The sequence below is a fragment of the Sipha flava genome, unplaced genomic scaffold, assembly GCF_003268045.1.
Source record: "Sipha flava isolate LNK unplaced genomic scaffold, YSA_version1 37_pilon_pilon, whole genome shotgun sequence".
Classification (NCBI taxonomy): Eukaryota; Metazoa; Arthropoda; class Insecta; order Hemiptera; family Aphididae; genus Sipha; species Sipha flava.
This window is the reverse complement of record NW_020273087.1, coordinates 1,399,339-1,421,484: the sequence shown is the minus strand read 5'-3', so window position 1 is coordinate 1,421,484 and position 22,146 is coordinate 1,399,339. Positions and strand designations below refer to the sequence as shown.

At 31.4% G+C, this 22,146-nt stretch overlaps 2 protein-coding genes and 1 pseudogene across 4 annotated transcripts; 2 read left to right on the top strand and 1 right to left on the bottom strand.

Moving 5' to 3' along the window:
- The first annotated feature begins 460 nt into the window (after positions 1-460).
- Positions 461-4,607, top strand: LOC112688130 (armadillo repeat-containing protein 6 homolog). Its single transcript, XM_025561178.1, has 8 exons — positions 461-795; positions 853-1,147; positions 2,280-2,410; positions 2,548-2,752; positions 3,275-3,423; positions 3,546-3,665; positions 3,748-3,897; positions 4,319-4,607. Exons 1-8 carry the CDS (start codon positions 688-690, stop codon positions 4,529-4,531), a joined length of 1,371 nt encoding a protein of 456 aa, XP_025416963.1. The 5' UTR covers positions 461-687; the 3' UTR covers positions 4,532-4,607.
- Positions 4,608-5,744: 1,137 nt separating this feature from the next.
- On the bottom strand, positions 5,745-6,970 carry LOC112688209 (annotated as a pseudogene).
- Positions 6,971-8,189: 1,219 nt separating this feature from the next.
- On the top strand, positions 8,190-16,367 carry LOC112688241 (putative gustatory receptor 28a). 3 transcript variants are annotated; one of them, XM_025561342.1, is made up of 6 exons: positions 8,190-8,689; positions 10,139-10,637; positions 13,562-13,883; positions 15,336-15,404; positions 15,580-15,669; positions 15,880-16,367. In XM_025561342.1, the coding sequence occupies exons 1-6, from the start codon at positions 8,530-8,532 to the stop codon at positions 16,018-16,020; spliced, it is 1,281 nt and encodes a 426-aa protein (XP_025417127.1). In that variant the 5' UTR covers positions 8,190-8,529; the 3' UTR covers positions 16,021-16,367. The 3 variants fall into 3 exon arrangements, with proteins under 3 accessions (XP_025417127.1, XP_025417126.1, XP_025417128.1); XM_025561341.1 differs by having other exon boundaries at positions 15,336-15,407; XM_025561343.1 differs by having other exon boundaries at positions 8,604-8,689; positions 9,892-10,637; positions 15,336-15,407.
- Positions 16,368-22,146: the final 5,779 nt, after the last annotated feature.

The following is a 22,146-nucleotide window of genomic DNA, read 5'->3' as shown; positions in this document are numbered from 1 at the left end:
TAAATTTGTAAACGTTGTTTCGAACGGTTTTTGCTCTTCAATTTATTTGTGTGTTAATTAATCCAAGTTCAATAAGTAATTAAATTTACATGTTGGTTGCTTCGCCGGTAATCAGAAGGAATAAATAATTTTGTACCTTGAAAATCTCAATAGACATATTCTTATTCGAATACTGAACGAAATAATGATCCTCAAGATTAAACGTTGTCTATTTATTATTGATCTAATTAATCTTCAATCTTGAATTTAATTTATATACATTTTTTATTATATTTTTGACCTTAGAATTGTAATCATGTAATTTAATATTTTTGCAAAAATATACAATTTCAACTATTCAAACTTAGCGTACGTATGTTGAACAATTATAGTATTATATACATAATTATTATGGACACTCTTTTATCAGTGAAAGCGATAAGTACTTATCATGTGTATAGATATCAATTTATCCTTTTTTTTTTTTTTGTTTATTTTATTGCCATGTCTATATCCCACGGTACTTATTTGATAGATATATTACTAATAAGTTATGTTATCGTTCCCACAGATACCTAAATTATTATCACAAGCATCATTGTTATCGATATTGGTTGTTGTTTTTCAATTTTTCGTTTTAAATTTCCATTAAAAATTAACGAATTAGCAATACGGTATACTTTCGTTTGATTTGCGCGCGACAAGTTTATGATGGACCAAAGAGTATTCGACGAAGCTGTTAGCGAAACCATGGATTTATTGGACATGAACTATTCTGATGCATTGAAAGACACTATTAGTCAGTTTCAGCAAATGGTAAGTTTCAGTTAAGTTATGGTGACTGAAAACGAACTCAATCATTGTCTCTTTCAGGGAACGGACTTATCAGGAATAAAAATCAAACTTGAGTCAGCTAGTGATCCGTTGCCATCGGCCTTGTATCAATTAAAAACATATTTTGTGATTCCAGTGTGGGATGATACCCAAAAAGAACAAATTGTTCAATACCTTAAAATTGTTGAAAGTGAATGCAAAACTAAAGAAGGCCGCACTTTATGTAAGCTGAGTGATGCTTACAACATCATATGTGGATACCTAGAGAGACTTACTGAATTTGATGCTGATCAAAAAGTACAATTTATTAAGTCATTTGATTCACTCCTTGGAGGTAATAAAAAAAATATATCTATGTATGTTTTTTATATTTTATACTTATAAGTTACGGTTAGAATAGGTTAATACTTGTAATTAATCTAGCATGTTAAGGAGTATGTAGAATATTTTAATTTTTTATGAACATAATTTTTAAATGAAAATAAACTAAGTAATGCTTGTAAAAATTTTGATATTGATATGATGACTTCATCAGGAATTATGGCAATTATGTTGAAATTGTTACTAATAGATATAATGAAAACAATGTGAAATATAATTTGACAGAATAAAATTGTATGCTATTATTGAATATTGACATTATTTTTTGCTTAAATATATATATATTTATATTATAACCAGGGCTCATAACTTTTAACTCTAAAAAAAGTAGTTATAAGCTTTATAATATGCTCTTAAAAATATTCATATAAGCACTTAAATATGTATTAAAAATACAAAAATATGCAAAAATAAATATAACATGAAAAATAAACAATTCTCATTTATTATTAAAAAAAACATATCATGTATAATAAAAAAAATTTAATATTTTATTATTAAAATTCTGATTGCGTCGCTATATGATACAAATAAATATATAATTTAATCCAAAAGAAGAACAATTAGTTAATTAACATGAATAAATTACAAATTTAAAAATTAATATTACTATAATTACTTGTTATTATTAAGAAAAAATGTTTTAAATGCTACAAAACTGAAAAAGACTTAAAAAAGCAAAATAGCAAATAACAATTTTCTAAATATGCAAGATTAAGTCTGAAAAATAGAAAAAAAAAGTAAAGTAGCACTTATACTTTGAAATATGCAACATAAAATTTTGTATTTAACTTTTTAGTTACCTAAAACAAATGTATAGTTCACATAGGTATTTCTAGGACCTCTAAAAAAATATGTAAATACTATAAGTTATGAGCCCTGATTATAACAATAATTTTCATTAAATTTTGGTGATTAATGTATTGCTTATGTGTCTATATTTCTTTTTTATTGTTTGGTAAGTAAAAAAAGGTTAAATTAGAGATTAGGATGTAATCAAGTGATAAAAATGTTGAATACTTATAATTATTCTAAGTCATAAGTTCTTCACACAACAAAGTTTATAAATAATAATAATGTTCCAGGAGGACAAGTTGTGTATGGTAAAGCATTAGACATTATGGTTGAACTATTAAAAAGTACTGAAGATGAAAAAGTATTACTAGCTTCATTATCTTGGTTTAAAACTATTAGTGAACTTGAAGATGAAAGAGAGGTATTAAAAAACATTTACAATCAAATTAATAAATAAGTGTATTTCTTCTATGGTGTAGTAATTTTTTCAATAGATTGTATTTTTTTATGAATTCAAATTTATCATTTGTTGCTTTTACTAAAATAATATGATTTCAGGAACTGAAAATTATTGGTATAACTGAAATTATGAAAAAAATCTTGGAATCAAATTCTTCAAATGAAGTTGTGATCATTGGGGTTTGTCAATTGGTTAGAGCACAATTACGTGAAGATAATTGTAGCGGTGATTTTTCTAATGCTGGTGAACGGTCTAAGCTTATGGGTTGTGAACTATTAGAACCATTACTTACATTATTAAATGGTAAGTTGGAATTCGTCAATAGTCTTTGAGTTTTAATTATAATATATATTTATGTGTAAAAGTCAAAGGACCTAAATGGTCTATAATGCTACTAAAAAAAAAAAAAATATGAAAAATAAATACATACAGTTATAATTATTATAATATACTACTGTTAATATATAAGTATTACTAAACATTATTTTAGAAATAATTTTATCATACAAAACCATAAGTTTAATTATTAAAATAAAATATTTCTGCAATGGGAAAATATATATGTTTTGTGATTTACTACTGGGATAGATACTTGAGTTATACTTTAATCATACTTTCAGTGGTATCTCAAAAAACAATTTTAGTTTTAGTAATTTATAAAAATGATGTAATAATTTCAAAATGTTTAGTGATTAACAATTTTCAACTTTATCATGAATTAATTAAACAAATAGATTATAGAAGAACTTTTATGAATGTATAAAATTGTTATTGCATTTAATTTTTTAAAATTATATTTTAAAGAAAGTATCTATTTCGTTTCAGACAGTCAAATAATTGAACTTGAAGAAGTGACTAGTGAAATATTTTTTACATTAGCAACAATTATTGTTCGTTTTGAATTTTGTCGTAAATTTAATGAAAGTGGTGGCTTATCAAGGGTAAAAATAGCTATGGAACGTCATTGCACATTGGTATATTACAACCATAGACATATTATGAATATTAATATGTCTATGATTACAACTATAATATCATTTTTTTTTTTTAAATTTTTTTATTAATTATGTTATGAAATTTTTATAACTAATGATAGAGATTGAATTGTCAAGCATTTAGACTTCTGAAATCATTAGCTGGAGATGATATAGTAAAAGATGATATTAGAAAAGTTGGATTTTGTCCACTCATACTATCAGCTATGCAAAGGCATATAGTAAGTTAATTATTTTGTTGAAAATCAGTATATAGCTTAATGACAATGCACTTAATTATTCTAAAGTTGTATACTTTTAAAGAATAGCAAAATGCTTTGCATGGACTCAATGAAGTTGATAACAGCATTAACTTTAAGATCTCCTCAAAACAGTGCTGAATTGATTCAATTAGGCATTGCTGAACTAATTGTGCAAGCAATGCAAGTGCATTCAAACGATCCCAAACATCAGGTATAATATTGATAAATATTATTAAATAATATTGAATTTAAAATGGAATATTAATTAATGAAGATTATTATTTTTCATTGGACACCTGGGGAATTCCACAGTTATTATATACTGATTCAGAAATGTCTACATATAATTATTTTTTCTTCAATTTAATTTTATGTTTGTAAAATTAAAATTGAAAACAATTATTGAGTTTACCAATACTGGATTAATTTTAGTTTTATAGTTTGTTTATTTTTGTTGAAAGGGTTGATTTTAATTTTTCTACAGGCTTGTATTATAAATCTTCTCGTTAGGTGTATATGATAGCTATATTTATTAACATTTTACACATCAATATGCTGTTCTAAATAAAATTATGTTTTTAAATAATACACATTTACTTTAATACAATAATGTATTTGTATACATATTGCAGAAACATGCTTGTGCTGCTGTACGAAATATAGTATCAAGGACTCGTGAACTAGCATCAGAATTTCTGGCACTTAATATTGAAAGTATAATTGAAAAAATAATAAAGCAGCATAAAGATTGTGAATTTGAAGCTAAAAGTGCCTTACGAGACCTTGGATTGGATGTTAGCTTCAAAGAACAATGGACCGGTACTGGGAAAAATTTAGCATCGTAGAAATGTAAAAAAATTTTAATCTTCACTGTTCAAATTCCAGTAATAACTTATTAAACTAGATTTTTGTTTTATTTTTCATAAATGGTAATATTATTGATTAATTTTTAATTTTCTTATATTTTTTAATAAATAACTGTTAACTTTAAATTATGTTCTGTTTGATACCTGTCAATGAAATTTATTGAAAAATTAATACTCTTGGTAATCTCCTAGGCCTTTCCTCAACTATAGTAACTAAAAAGTATTTACATTTTATGACTGATTTAGGATTAAAGTCTTACATTAATTATTATTTTATGATTTAATAGTTTGAAATTTTTAGTTAAATTGTATTATTTAATATTTATGAAATAGTTAATTTTCATAAAAATAAGACAGTTTAAATGTTTTTTAATACAGTCAAGTCTCAATAACTCGAATTTCAAGGGAGATAAAAATTAATTCGACTTATATATTTTTCGAGTTTCATAACTCGAATTTTTTAAAAATATGAAAAAATTTAAGTTAGACATTATTTTTTTTATTTAATTTGCTTTTATTAGAAATATTATGTATATTTATAAACTACAATTATAATTAAAAAATTAAATTTTAAAAATCATTTACTATACAAAATGTATTAATTAATTAAAAATGTATTAAAAGATTACATTTTAAAACACAAAATATTTTTGTATAATTTTTACAATTTACAAAAATAACTTGAAATAAGAGTTTGACATTTAGGTTGTTTTAAATAAAGTCTTCAATATCCCCCAAGTAATTGAAAAGTATTTCATTTGCACCTTCAGTTTTTTCAATGAACACTCTTACTTTATCAAGTGACGCCTTCGCTTCTATTGTAGAGACAATTAATGGATATTTATCCTCTTCGTCTTCGTCTGAGTCAGATTTAGGAGTCGGTAGCACTGTGTCTACAAAATCTTGATCACTTAATATTCTAGTTGTATGTATATTAGTGTTTATTTTAGTAAATGTATAAAATGTAATTTATGGTTCTAAATTATAGTGATCTACAATAACTTTCCAATCGGAACCTCCATCGTCGTTTTCTACATGAGTATATTTGATTTCTTTTTCTTTAGTTAAAATTCCAGATTTAATAAAACAATTAACAATTGTATTTTTCTCGACATTTTGCTATGCTCTAAAACACATTCGCATAGTTTGTAACAAATTTATCAAAAAAGATCTACCTTCATTGATATTGTTAACCATTTTGCGAATAACTCTTTACGATTTAAGATTTTAAAGTTTTGTATTATACCTTGGTCCATTGGCTGAAGTTGTGAAGTCGTATTTGGTGGAAGAAATTCTACTCTAATAGAATTGAATTTCTTTTTTGTATTATGAGCAGTATAATTGTCAATTAAGAGGAGTACTTTTTTCCCTTTTAAACTCATTTTTTTATCAAAATTAGACAGCCATTTTTCAAACAATACACTCGTCATCCACGCTTTTTTATTTTATTCATAATCTAATGGAAATGTTTTAATACCTTGGAAACACCTAGGTTTTGCCGATTTTCCAATTAATAGTGGTTTAATTTTATTTGTACCAGTCATATTTGAACCTAAAAGTATTGTAACTATTTCTTTACTGTTTTTTCCTCCTGCACAATTCTCTTTTTTTTAAAACAAATGTTTGACTCAGTAAACATTTATAAAATAAACCTGTTTCATTAACATTATAAACGTCATCAGGAGAATATTGATTTATAATTGATAGGTATTTTACTAACCAGTCACAACATATTGATTGGTTAACTGCAGCGTTCTTACCACATATTTTACGAAAAACGACGTTATTCCTATTTTTCCAGTTGCTTAACCAACCTTGACTAGCTTTAAATTGATTGTGGCCGAGTTTAGTAGCAAACAATTCAGTCTTCTCCTTTAAAATTGGTCCATTTATTGGAATGTTTAAATCTCTACATTGAATAAACCAATTGAGTTAACTAATTTCTATATCGGGATACTCAGAAATCTTCATTCTTTTCATGGACCCTTTATTAATTTTGTACTTTCGTAAAATATCGTCTTTATTTTTCAGAATAGTTGAAAGTGTACTCGGTGGAATATTAAATTGCTTAGCAATCTCATTTTTTTGTTTACCATTTTTTGTCACCTCACTTATTATGTTCACTTTTTCAGAAATTGTTAATGTAACCATTTTACGTTTAAGAGACATATCTACAAATTGTACACACTACACAACGAAGATATACGGCAACTGACGATTATTTTACTGCAAAATAGTACATAGTGATAGTCTCATTTGTACATTAATGATTGTAAACTGGTTATTCTAACCATAAAATTTAATAAATGACTTCGAGTTATGTATGCTCAACCATTTTTATATTAGACTTATCGCGACAAATATTGCATTGAGTGTATTGGAATTTCATAGGGACAAAAAAAAATTCGAGTTATCGAAACTCTGCTGTGTTTTTGTAAATAAAAAATACAACTTTCACGTTAAAAACAATTACTATGCCATTTTTGTCTGATTAGATTAAGATTCTATACCATTTGTGATTATTTTACTAATTATATAATATCTTAAAAATGGCAAACATATTACCTCATGGTCAGATAACATTTGCTCACTTGGAAAATAGAAAAATAGAAAAGTGTCACGACTATTTAAAATTTGACTTATTATGAATTTCTCATTATTTTGTAAAATATTATGGTTTATAATATTAATAAACCACGGTAAAAAAATCTATATTTTTATGCTCTATCTAAAAGCTTAAAAAAGTAATAAGTATTATGGATTCTTCATAATTTATTATACAACAAAAAACTAATCGGACATTAAACAAATGGCATAGGTAAGGGGGGTTTTCGGGGTTCAAATCTTCCCCCAATTGCCAAAATCCCAGTTAGTAAATAAATAGGTAATAATAAGAATAGTTATTATCTAAATGTATTAACCCCCCAATGTATTGGCATATTGATTGCAGTTGTCTCTAGTTTGAGCTGGGCGTGACATAACTTATAGGAATTATGGCGAAATCGGGAACAGAATGATGATGGAATTTGTTTATTTGATTTTCATATGGTATATACTTAAATAGTAAAATTTTAGAAAAAATTAAAAGTTATTAAATAAATAAGCAAATAGTGTATATGCATAAATAAATAAATGCATAAATGTTTGGCCTGGAGTGTTATTACATTTGTAAAGTATGACTGGTTTCGAATTAAAAATTCATTGTCAGGTATACACAAAGTCAATAAAACCGTGACTCAATAGTGTCGCGATTTTATTGACTTTGTATATACCTCACGATGAATTTTTAATTCAAAACCGGTCGCACTTTACACATGTAGTTGGTAATACTTCAGACTAAGTGTTTATTTATTTAGTTATTTCCACGTATAAACTATTTGTTTTTTTTTATTAATTTATAGATACTAAATTTTTTCCCGTGACAGTACAGTTTGAAAAAGTATTTATTGCATAGGATTAATAACATTTTATTTAAACAACTATGGAAAATAAAAAAATATAATAGGATATTTATATTTTTTTAATGTTTATCTGGTAAATATTTGAACTATTTTCTTGAAGGAAACAATATCCATTTTACCGTTCCACACAGTAATTTTCTACGGCATTATCTATTCACGGTAAACGTGTATTTTATCGTTAGGTTTATGTTTATTTTTTAATACAATGTTAATACGAGAATACTAAGTGATAGGTAAGGGTGGGTTTGGTCGAGGTTAGTCATAATATTATTTCTTTTTATTAAAATACATTTCGTGTCAACGTGTCGTAGAAACCGATTGGAACACAAAAACGCTATAAAACGGAACCCTCTTTGTGTGATACATTTGAATGGACGTGCAACAACAACAAAAATTAATATACGTTTAAAGTTTTTTTTTTTCCCTCGGGAACCCAAAAATCGGTGATTTTTTTTTCTACTCGGAAAAGTGTTAACGCGTACCGTATAGCAGTGCCGAGCCAACTGCCGCCGTACAATGAACATACCGCCGATTCGATGGAGAAGTCCCTTGGCCACAATATTTCCCGTCTACTACGCGTGTAAGCTGTTCGGCATTTTGCCCATCAGCTATGCAAACAGTAGAACGATCCCGTACAAGAATACGGTACATTTCATTGGGAGGAAACACGAAAATGGTGAGAACATGACGTGCATAAGTTATTGGATAGAAATATAGGTAATGATAACTGTTACCGCGTCGAGCGACGAGTGCGCGTTATCATGAGTTATTGAAATTAATAAGACGGGCGGGCGGCAGCGAAATCATAAGAACATTTGTGAACGTACGGTAGTTTTGGAAATTTGGCCTTTCACGTCGAGTATCATTATACCGATACGGTATTATACGGACGCGTACATATTTGTGGATATCGTATGATGTTACGCGAGTACCGGCACAACCGTAGCGCACGGGGGCTATCGGGTTTGCCCGGGCACCCCGTCCGAAATATTGTAAACGGGGCCCTAAAATTTTTAGTCTAAGAGTGAGGGGTCCGTATTTCGACTGATATTGTTCAAATCAAATGTATTTTTAAAGAAAAAATTGTGTTTCGTAATTGGAAAAACGTTCTATGTTTTCGTGCAAAAAGTAGTTTTAAGACTGTGTGATATTATGCCGCTGTTGTTTATTGTAATAAAATATAAGAGTGTGCACATTTTTCGACACACCGAGAGTCTTCAGCGTTCCCATGTCGCCTACTCGTTTTATAATTTCCGTTTATAGAGAATGGGAAGGGCACCGATTGGAATTGGCTATTGAATAAAAGTGTAGCTGCTGTACTCGCTTGGGTCCAGAGGCGGATTGAACATTTATGAGCAATGATGCAGAACACATATTTTTGTATCCAGCCCACTTAATGCATATAAAGATATCCCATACGAGACGGTTTAAGGTTGTACGTTCTACGGTCTTACGTTAACAAATGAAAGTTTTGGGATTTAGAGAATATATAAAAGCGCATTCCGGTACGTCGTGCAGTCAAGTGAAAAATGTCAACTCGCCTGTGGACCAACAGACCGACTCCCATTACCCGAGTGGTGTTTTATGACGGTTAGGGACGGCGAGCGACGGTTGTAATAATAGCCCATCCGCCTATTGCGAAAGTATGTTTACCTAAGGCAGGCGCGGCTCCAGGGACTATATTGGGGGGGGGCAAGTCCCCAGACAAAAACTTTAAAAAAAAAAATACACATAGTAAACTCTACTATTTTTAGCCTTGACAAAAGTATCTAAAATGTTATCTATGTAATTATAAGTATTCTTTTCTCTACGAGCGTTTATTGAAATCAAATTGGACCGCTTATCTTCAGTCATTATCGAACGAAATTTTGTTTTTAGTCTTTTTAGTGTTGAAAAACTGTTAGTTTTGTTGTCTGCGCGTCGCTGCCGTTGCGCGGACACCGGATAGTGGTCCCGTATGGCCGCCGTACACGGCCACGGGGTTTTCGGAACTGTTATCGATCGACACACCGAGATCGCGATATTTACCGCCGACCGATGGATCGTCTCTCCGACGGATACGGCGTTAAATATCGTACCGAACATCCGGTGTACGTCGACACGTAATAATCGGCCGCGTACTCAGTGCCAGACGGATGCTTCGGCGTGAGCAAGAGCGGCCTGGTGCTGTGGATGGCGCAGCTGACGCTGCAGACGTGGACGTTCGTCCGGATGTGCTTCTACCTGGGCAAGACCCTGGCACAGCGGCAAGGGCTTGACTGCTCCAAGGACAACTACTGCAGCGTGTTCGGCATGCTGCTGACGCACTCGATCATCAGTCCCATCGTCGTGTCGCTGGTGCTGGTCCGGTTACCGCGGTCCGTCCAAGTGCTGAACATGACCGGGCGCATGTTGCTCCGGTGCCGGTACCCGCGCCGCTGGTGGCTGTCCCCGAGCGCGTACGCCGTGCTCGTCTTCTCGCTGCTCATCGTCTTCAAGCTCGTGCACACCGTCGTCAACATACCGCAGAAGTATCCCGATCTCTATTACCCGTACTTCACCGCCTACATGGTTCCGGTGCTGTTCATCAACCTCGTCGGCGTCCTGTGCGTGGTCACGCAACACTCCTACGAGGACATCAACAGGTTGGTCACGTATATGTGTGTGTGTGTGTGTTAGGTTAGGACACGGGGTGCCCTAGGGTGTACGGAACTCTGACGGCATCGCGAATAAGGTTACGGTGTACCCCGTAGATCTATCCGATCGACGTATTTGACCGATGATCGGAGTGTAGATCGCGACGATGCCCTTTCGTCGTTCTGTGCAATGTCATCAGACGTCGCTAGAGCCTGGGACCCACGATTGTGACGTAAAGCTTACACGACAAACACCGAGGGCGTCTCAGTGATTTGACAGATATTTGACGTTTTTTCTCGTTCCGATGTCAGTGCAACGTTTCGCGTCAGCGCACGCTTACGAGTCGACGAATTAAACGTTTTCTCTATCAGTCATCTGAAGGGATGGAGATTTTGTCGTCGATTAACTAATCCACGTTGATGAGCGCACGTGATATTTGTGCAGTCGTTTATGTAATTCATTCCAGGATTTCGTGTTAGCGTCTTAGCTATTCCCAGGTATTCACTTTGAAGTGTATGTCGCATTAATCAACGTGTACCGAGAACTGCACGTTGTAATCGACCGTCTGCCGAATCAGGATTATTATTTATGTTTTGCAGCCGAACGTAGTCAACCGATGTTGCGATTTCGTATGAAGACCCATACGGTTTTTTTTCTGCCTGCACTCACGCACCACATATATTATATGTTGTATTATATATATATATATATATATATATATATATATCGACACGTCTACATTATGTCATCACCAAAAAATCGGCACCCTGTAGGAAGCTGCTTATTTTTCCGCTGCTTAACCCTGCACGTGAATAGGATACTAGATTGCGTAGGGATTGTGTCCAAAAGGTTTGACGAACAAATATATTGGGCGGAAGGTGGAGTTTCGTCTTTCATTCGCTCGTATATTTCTTAAGAAGAGCTTAAGAGAGCTCTGAGAGAGAATGACAGAGTGGTGGACACCTAAGCTTTCCTTAACTCTCTTGCACCAAAATCAATTGATTATACGATATTGCGTGCGACTTGAAATCGCACACATGTTGACAAAAGTGGCGCAATAATTTTCCGTTGCACTGTTTCTCTTTTTTTCAGCCGGAACGTATTATAATGTTATGCAGTATTACGTTTGGATTATTATTTTACAAAGACATATTTTCTTTTAGTCGTGGTCAATATCTTTTAATAGAATTTGCTCTGCAGCGGTACATCGATGTAATATATATTATACACATAGTTGAAATTTGCTAAGGTCAAGTATGGATTATTCTACCGAATGTGAATCAAATCGAATGTAATCGTTACCGATGGAATAAATTTCAGAGAACAATCGATACGACCGAAATCGATTCATGTTACCATACTCGATAAGTTTTGTTAAATGCACGTTCTTGAATTTATTTTAGAGGCCATATGAAGATTATTTATAAGTAGGTGGTCATATACGACGTATGTATTAGATTTCAATTGTTCACTCTAAATCAGGCATGGCCAACCCGCGGGCTGCGAGCCGCATGTGGCCCACCTTGGAATGTTTGCGGACTGTGAGATTATCAAACATTTAAAAAAAAAAAATTCGTCCCAATAGAACTTTCTGGAATGCTCGCACAACGTGAACGCCGTATTATTAGCAACATAATCGCAACAAACTGTTTGATTTATCAACAAAATCTTTGTTCCCAAGTATTGTCGATGAACCATGTTATTCTAGTAGTCATAAAAACAGTGAATTACATTCGATCACATGTGCTTCCGCATCGACAATTTAAAGAGTTCTGGAAAAAATTAGATTCAGAATACGGTTATAAAAACAATAATAATTCATTCTGTTTTTTTTTTCAAATAATTAATACACCAAAACTTATTTTATAATAATAATTTAATCCTATTTAAAATGTTTACTTTAAATTTTTTTGTATTGGAGCAAAATAAAAATATAATTTTATATGTGGCCCGCGGGTTCGTAATGTATTTCCAAAGTGGCCCGCAAGATCATTTGGGTTGGCCACTCCTACTCTAAATTATAGTTTAATTTGTTTAAATTCGTCAAAATGTGATTCGTGGAATCTTGAAATTGTATAATATTCTCTTACATACATTTTGGTAATATTGTAACTGCGATTTACACGTGTATTGGTATATGTTAGAAAAGTGTTTAAACGTTTTTAATCGCTTTAATAATCATGTAGTATTACAACGTATAATGTTTACTGACTACTGTCGTAATAAACATGATGAGTTTTAGGATTATAATTTAGATTCTGAATGAAACATGAAATGTATTGGTTTTACCATAATGTGTGTGTGTGTGTGTTTTTTCGTTTCCGTGTAGACGATTTCGATCCGATGGATTACTCCGACTATTACAACCACTGAAGTTGTCTAATAAGAAATGTCATTTTACACATTTTTCAACGGTTTTCTTAATAATTGCGAAAGACTGACAAAAATAGCAAAAACGCTCCAGCATTTATGAAAATATGTTATATTTTTATTGATAACAATTCCTAAATTTTAAATTTTTATACTTAAGGATTGAAAATCGTATACAACGTTTTTCATAAGATTTTCTTTACAGCCAAACATTTTTTTGATGAAATCAGGTATTTCAACAAATTTTGTTTTTACGAGTTTTAAAGTTATTTGGTTTTTATTCTATAATATTATCTATCTATTATCTTATATATTACCTGGTTCTCGTCCTACCACGGAGTCTCACTCGATCCGGGAGTTTCGCCATTTTCGGTTTTGAAATTAAATAAACAAGGACATATAATTACACACACATACACACACACACACACACACACACACACACACACACACACACACACACTCAAAAATTATCCCAGTAATGTTTGTCGTACCGAATTGATTTTGTAAATTAATATTTTACCATTACTGTCGGTCGATCCCTGTACCCGTTGTGTTCTAGAGAATTGGAAGAGCTGTGTTACGTGAGTTCGAAAACCGAACGGCTGATACGGTTGAACGCGTTGATGAACGATCATTGGTTTCTAGACGACTTCATGGAGACCATGTCAAATACGTTCGGAACCGAACTGGTGTTCACGATCATGGACATTTACGTGCAACTGTTGCTGTTGGTGTACGTGATCATATGGGACACGGTTGTTCGTCGCGTGTTTGACGATAACGCAACTCTCTTCGTGTATATCAGTGGTATCATTGAATTCGTTATCATAGTTGGAAAATTTGTTTATCTGTGTTACAGATGCGATTCTTCCGTCAAAGAGGTAAGTTCGAGGGGTTATTATTACCGCTGTACACGTTATATTTATAGTAATAAAGGAGGGGGCTTCTGAGTCTATTTTTCTTACAATTTTAAAATATACTAAGGAGGTTTCTGAATCATACTGAGGTATGCTATATTGTAATACTGTTTTGTTTATACATTTTTTACGGTAATTTTTTATTATATAAGTGTTAGTTCGTTAAATATCAGTGTTTCAATAACTTGTCCGTTTTTGTATAAGTTTTGAATATCTTATACTAAATTAATCTTTTCATTATAAAGTCTGTAGTTAATTGTACAAGTGATTTTAATAAATTATTAAAATTATTTAGTGTACTATATATCTCGGTATAATTCAGAAACCTCCTTGATATATTTTAAAATTGTAAAAAATAGACTTAGAAGCCATCTTGATATATTTTAAAACTGGAAAAAAATGGATTCAGAAGCTCCCTTTTATTACTACTTATATTGTTGTTGATCATCCCTAGAGGATATCTTAATATTCTTAACACGTCGATTTTGTCCGATTGTTGGATTCGGAACGGTTTTTCTACCTACCTTATCTTTTATACGATTTGATTAGGTTTGATTTCAATTTCAATTGATTACACCACGACCATTGATGTAGTGGAGGGTACATGGGGTACACGACGTGTACCCACTTCCATTTTTTCAGAATATGCATGTATCCAATAAAAAAACCCAAGTCCGTGGGTTCACGGTCGTGTACATGCGTATAACCACTCTTTAGTTTCTTTATTTATATTAAAAATATATTAACATTTGTCCATTTACAATTTTACAATGGTGTTTCATGTGAATTGTATTATATTATCTTCGTTAATCATAATTCGTCATGTATTAAGTGTCATTTGAAAATTATTTTACAATAAGTGCAATTATTAAGCAATATTTTATAATTTATAGTTGCTATAAATAAAAATGAAAATGTAAATTGTAATGTGTGTGACATGGCTGTAATATCTTATCAAGCACAAAATTTAAACAAAATCATAATAGAGCACGGAGTTATATTACATTAAAAATAAATAATATTATATAGTTCATAATTGATGATCAAGAAATTATATTTTTAAGAAATCTAAGGGAGGGGTGGGGGCGAAGCTCCCCATATTATATTTTTAATGTGGAAATTTTATTTTTGACAGAATTTGGCGTCTACCCACTTATATTTTTAGCACTACATCACTGACCACGACACTGTTGATTTAAAAATGTCTGTTTAGATAAGTGAATAATAACGTATAACGAAAGCCGAGAAAAGTTTAAAGAGTTTACAATTTCTTCGTTAAACGTTTTTATTCCGTAATCATCACCCGACGAAAGAGTACTCGATAATACTAATTAACACCATGTATAAATAATACATTTAAGGAGCTTGTAACTTTAACCGGCAAAAACGGTATTGAAACAAAAGTTCTGATTTCAGGGCAAAAGGATAATCTTTCATTTGAAGCACTTGAGTTCAAAACTATCGAACGATATGAATTCTCAAACCGTTGTTAGTAACTATTATAAAACATTGTTATGTAATTATACTGAAATAGTGTAATATATTAATAAATAATATCGTTTCATCAACAAGTAGATACCTATGCAATCGGATCATATAAAAATAAATAAATTTTATTCAAATTCATTACTGTGGTAAAACTATTATTATTTATTTACAGCTGAGGTTATTTACACTCCGCGTGAACAGTCGTTCCATACAAGTCACGGCTTCTGGATTTTTCGATATAAATTTATCACTTCTGTTTGCGGTAAGATGAAATTCAACTAGCAATAATAACCAGGTTCAATTAAAGTATTACAATCGCAATTATTTCCACAGTAATTATTTTCAGCTTAAACGAACAATGATTACAATAAATTTATTGCATTAATGCACCCGCGAGATAACCGATGCAATATTTTGTACCAATACCTCACGTAATATTACTAATTGTGGATATTGTATATTGTTTTTGCAGACCGCTGGTGTTGTGTTGATATACTTTCTGGTACTGGTGCAATTTCAAATAGAAGGTCACAAACAAATGCTGGAATCAAACGCTAGTAACGTGACCGTAGAAGTCGCTTGTGATTCATGGCCATGTCTCGAGAGGTTTTAAGATAAACTTAGTTTTGTAGCCCTAAACACGCCTAAATCATATTTTGCGTTTAATACAAAATGAAGTAAGGTATCATTCCTATATTTTATTCACGAAGTTGTAATTTTTTAAATGTTTAATAACTCTTTATAAACTATGTACCTGTTTAACCATACTTAAACATATTCAATATTACAGTAGCACGCGTAGTTGAGAAGAAACAACAATATAGTTATAAATTGTTAAGTTAATGTAGAAAAAAGTTAATTTAAAAATTGCTTATATTTTTTTTTAATAGTTGATTTGTTCTATGCATACAAGTGAACTTGACATTATATTGAAAGTTATATTATAAATTTTAAATTTAATGCAGAGTGCAATTGTTGAAATATATTTTAAGCAATAGCTTTTAGTTGTTTTTGTATTTTATTTATGTTATTTAGTTATGTAGTTGTTTTTAGTTTAAGACAGTTTGTTATGACCTACAATAAACAATAAAAGGGTCACAGTAATATTTGTTAGGACATCAGAATACATCTAGCAATCTTAATTGAAAAACCGTTTGGATTTTCTCCTCGTCACAGACCTGAGTAATATGATATCAATAAAATGTTATAACACCGTATGATATTGTAATTGTCGGAGTTGCATAATATTGTTCCACAAGCAAACGATCATCAGCTGCCGGGTAGGCATACCTTAAATGTATCGAACACATTATTTTTGCAATCTTTTATTGTAATGTTTACACGTTAACATAATTAATATTTGTAGTTTTACATGATGCACGTCGGTATAATGTTCACCGCAATACAATTAAATAAATAAACAATTACCGTGTTTAAAGGAATTGTTCGTTTTATAATTCTAATTCGACGGGCACGGTTTCATAAAGCTAAAACGTGGAGAAATAATGACCATAAAGTGGATTTTATCTCTTTTGTTCCTACCACAGGTGTACAACTGACAACTGTTAAGAATGTACGTCTGCGCTTGTAATGCCTATTCATGTTTTTGGTGCGGAAGATAACTCGTACGTTTAAGTTATCGTACACGGATGTAATTTAAAATACGCGTAACTTATTCGCATAACAATTTACTTGGGCCCTGGCACACGCCGCCCCGCACAAAGATTGTATACGAACGAACATAATAATTTTTGCGTTCCTATCCAAATACAAATATATTTCGCAGTTGTGTGCAGTACGGTGGCACGAATGTGTTTTGTAGGCTTATAATATTACGAAAATAGCAATGCTTAATCCAAACATGTTCTCCCGTAACTGCGAACAAAATTGTCTGTCGGGTGCAGTTACTGAAAACCACGGGATTACATTTGTATACGAATACATCCATATAAGATATGTTTCATTTGATGTTGTACAATACGCACATGGAGAAAAAACTACCCTCATGATTAAAAAAATAAATAAATAGCTTAGCCGAAGACGAAATTCGTTTTTATTATACGTTTCATTTACAATTATTTATTAATATTATTATTATTATTTTTTTTTTTATCAAAAACAAATATTTATAAGAAATGTGATTATTATTAACAATGGAAATGTCTGAGGGAGAGTTTTGTTATTGTTATTTATTTTTTTAACAAATTTAGAATCAAATTAATTAAAATGCTATTTCTTAATGCTTAAATATTTATTTGGGTTTTTATTTAAACGCAATATATTGACATACTATTTTAAAAAGGTAATTTTTTATTATAAAATTTGATCGAAAATATTTTGCTGATATTAATAATTATTATACTCCGTATTATTCAAACTCTTATAAAGAACACTTAAGTTCAAACGGTAATCCATTTTTTAGTTTTTATGAATGGCTTTTAATATATGTTAAAACTCTATTTTAACAGATTTAAAAATTGAATTAGCATAGTTAGTGACTAAAATGAAGTGAAATTAAATGTAATTTTTACCGTTTTAATAAAAAAAATAACACTCGTAGTATCAATTTGAATGTAAATTTACTTTGAACACGTAATACATACAAATTTGGACTTACCTTGTAACAAAAAATTATGAAAATAAGAGTTATTTCAGAATATACTTTAGAAAAAGATAAATTGGGTGAAATCCTATAAGACCTCTTTAGTTGCGTCTACTGTGCACGTATGTACGACACACGTAATTCGTAAAAGTATGATATTATGTGGTATCATATGGTATTCATTGGGATTAGAAAGAAAATGTGACTTTATCAACTCCGTTAAAATATCTTTGGATATTGCTAAGTTATAAATAATACATAGAATATGTATTTTGGTAGTATTTTAAATAAGCAGCGGTACACTTATCACGCAGGTCCATTCAATTCCTGGTAATTCTACTTATTTCAGGATAATATATTGTGTCATGCTTCTTCTGTGAAATGATTAGTTGGGTCGGTAAAATATACTGTGGCCCAGGCTATTAATTAACAGTTATGATGAGCATAGATTATCTTAACATTTAACCGGATGTACCTACAAACTTAAGTGTTCTTTTTAGAAAGCACTGGGAATATTCAACCCTACGAATTTTGTGAGCACACGTGCACAACCTCATATAATTAAATGAATTTATCAACCGTAAACGTCCGACAGACATATAATCAGGCACTCTCGCGCAACGTGTGTGTGCTTGTGTGTGGTATACACCACGAGTTGATCTTCTTTTATATTGTCGAAATACCGTTTTTCTGATGAGAAAATACACTTAGACGTTCTTTGATTATCGAAATGAAAATAAAACAAACATTCGATAAACCGTGGTGACTGGTAGTAGTTGCTGCGGTTGTTATCCGCGTTTACGACCGAATAAAATATTATATAGTACGGGTGCGCGGTAGTCCTACCCACAGTAGTTGGCGAGCACGTGAAAACTATCTGTTTTCGTACACGCCTCCGTATTTGTAACTTTTATTAAAAACATCCAATACAAGTGAAACTCGTACAAACTCCGCAGGTGCGCGTTCCTGTCCCGGCCTTTAAACGTTTAACCGGCTGTAAATGTACCATTTGTTGTTATAAAATCTTAGTGTGCTCACCGGCGTACAGGTACAGCTGGTGTAGTAATTCGATTTTTAGCAGCTGAATCGTTTCCGCAACGATCGTAATGTTTTATGCATAAAACGCATTAAAGTCTCATAATCTTCCTCGTCTGATCCAGAACGTGTAACTTTGAACCCGTCGAACAACGCTGCTGCGAGTGCACGTACATAACCAACTAATTAAAACGATGCGTACGGGGCCGTTCTTAAGATTTTTCCGCGTGCGGGCAACAACTTTTTGCCGCTTCTCTACCAGATACATGTCCGTCGCGCACAGGAAGATCCTCAGGAGCGTGAAACAGATTTCTTCAACTGTCCTTTAAGGAGGCCATCCTAAAATTGTTTTTACCCGTATTACTACACCTCTATACGCTATTTATTATACACAGGCATGCAATCTAAAAACAATAACTTTGTTCCGCAGGTTTTTACCTACGGATGGGATCAGTGGTATTGATTATCGATCGTCGCCGAGCGTTCGGTGCTCAGCTCTCGGCAAACCGTCGGGTCGGTCGTGTCTGTAATGTGGTACGTGTTGTTTTGTAATTGATTAATTGTTATGGATTTTAAATACTTTATGTTTGCCTTTTGGAAAGATGAGTTCACGCGTTGTAAATTCTACGACGATAGGTGCGTGTTGTTTACGAAAACTATTAGAACGAGACGTGGAAAATAAAACGTAGAAGATACCATGTCCGTCCAGTAATTGTAGACCTGAAGGAGAACTCTACACGCTGCTTTCAAAGTTGCGAGAGAACGCGCGCGTCAACTTCTTTCTTTTTTTTTTCACTTCGGAAAGTTTATTAAAAGTTTTTGACTAGTTGCTTGCGATAAATTACGATAACTGTAGTGTAACAGAATTCAATCGCAGCACAACAAAACAAAATCGTAGTGTAAATTATCATGAATTTGCGTACGCGCGGTCGGCGCTCAAATTAAACGCCAGCATTTACCGGTACGGCCCGATGATTCTTATAAACATATATAGTTATTGAAAATAAACTTTAACAGACGAATGAAATTCATCGTCCTAATATTACACGTAAATCTCAGTTCCAATGTCCTATTTAGCCGTTCTCGAACACATCAAAATTAATCCAATATGGTTCAATCGGAAAAAAAAATATGTCCTCTTTAATAGGTGTAAATTTCATTTTTTTAATAGAAAAGAGTATTCATTTTCAATGCCAAAAATGAATTATTTTTATTTTATTTTTTTATTTGTTATTTATTATTATTATTATTATTATTATAATTATTATTTACTAGTTGACCCGACAAATATTGTTTTAATAATAATATAAATTATTTCTAGAGAATATTTTGCTAGAAAAAAATTATTAATTTAATATAAGTGTGTAAGGATGTGGTACACAAGTGAAAGAAGTATGGAGTGCTGTAAACGGTGACAGAATATAAAAATAAAAAAACATTTATTTTTTTAATAATTTATTTAAATTGATCCTTTAAAATTATATATATCGCTAATTATGACAATATTAGTAAAAAACAATATCAATCCCTTAATGCAACAGAGTGTACAATATTTTTTATCATCCTATCTTTCGCCAACACAAACAAACTGGATGGTTCGAGAGCACGCCACGTAAAAGTGTCTGTGTGAAAAACATTATATGCTCAAGTCTAAGCTACAGACAGACATCGTTTGGCCTTGAGATTTATTGATAGTCATTGCAAATGCCAATCTAATTGGAAATTGAAGGCGTTTAAATTGTATTAGCACATCGGTAGGTATAATAGGAATTCGTGATAATAATATATTTTCTCCTCGAAATTTTCCATTTAAAATGATGGCTTCAATAACATTTTTCATTAATTTTTAAATTTTTTAATGACTAATCGCGTGCCGTTGCACAACCACCACGGGTTCAAATTACGAAGCAAAATAACAGGAGATCCAGCCTTCAGTTGTAAATTATGCGATGGCTAGACTGATAAATCCAATGAGTTTAAAAACTCTGTTGGTTAATTTACAGCTTCAGTAGCATCACAAACTGTATCAATAGATTTGAATGACACCAAGTCTCTTGGTAACAAATGTTGTATCTTGAGATTCAATTCGTTGACGTCCACATTTTTTGCTGCTAAAATTGCTCTTTCTGCCAGCCACTCATGATTTGTATATTGTCTGTATACATTAGAAATATCTGGTCAATGAGAGCATCTTGCGAATCAATGATTGTGCAGAAATGAGTCGAGAATTTTGTGCATCCTGTTTTATCTGGAGTAACTTTCTCATCACCGATATTTAACAATTGTTTTGAGAATCTTCCGCACGCAGCTTTTTTTGATTGAACGCAAGTATCGAAATCGTTCGCTCTCTCTATCTTTACATACATGTCGACCATGAATTGTTGACAAAGTTCACGACGTCGTAAAATAACGTTGTCATGATCGCGTCTAATCATCAACCGTATGCATAATAATCCTTCAAACTAACATTTTTGTTTTAGCAACTGTTGCAGGATCTTGTTGTTTAATATTTATGCAATACCCGTCATTTAATACCAAAAATAAAATTAATAGTTCTTAAATAGTTTTTAATAGTTTTTTAATAGTTTTTTAATAGTTTCATTTAATAATTAATTTTCAATTCCGTAGTTATCGACCGGGTTAAAAATTATTAAATTAAACTACGATTTATTAAACAATAGCACTTTTCCAAAAAATGTTTTCGTAAAAACCTTTTTCGAATAATTACGAACAAGTTTAAAAAAATTTAAGCTAAATCGGCCCAGCCGTTCTCAATTGATGAAATGTTATTGTAATATTGGTAACCAAGTAATATTTATATTTTTATTAATACTTAATTTATCATTTTCAATACATAAAAATGTTCTTATTATTTTTATATTTTAAGTAATTATAAGTATTTAGATAATAGTAAAAAGGAAAACTAATTTTCTCAAATAAATGAATAAATGAAATTATTTACCAAAAATAGAATATAATATATATATATATAAAAAATGGGTACCTAGGGCTACAACTCGTTTGCGAACATTTACTTTTTTCGCTATTCGTTTGCGCAAAAAAACAATTTGATTATGCACATACATTGCAGCTAACTGTGAT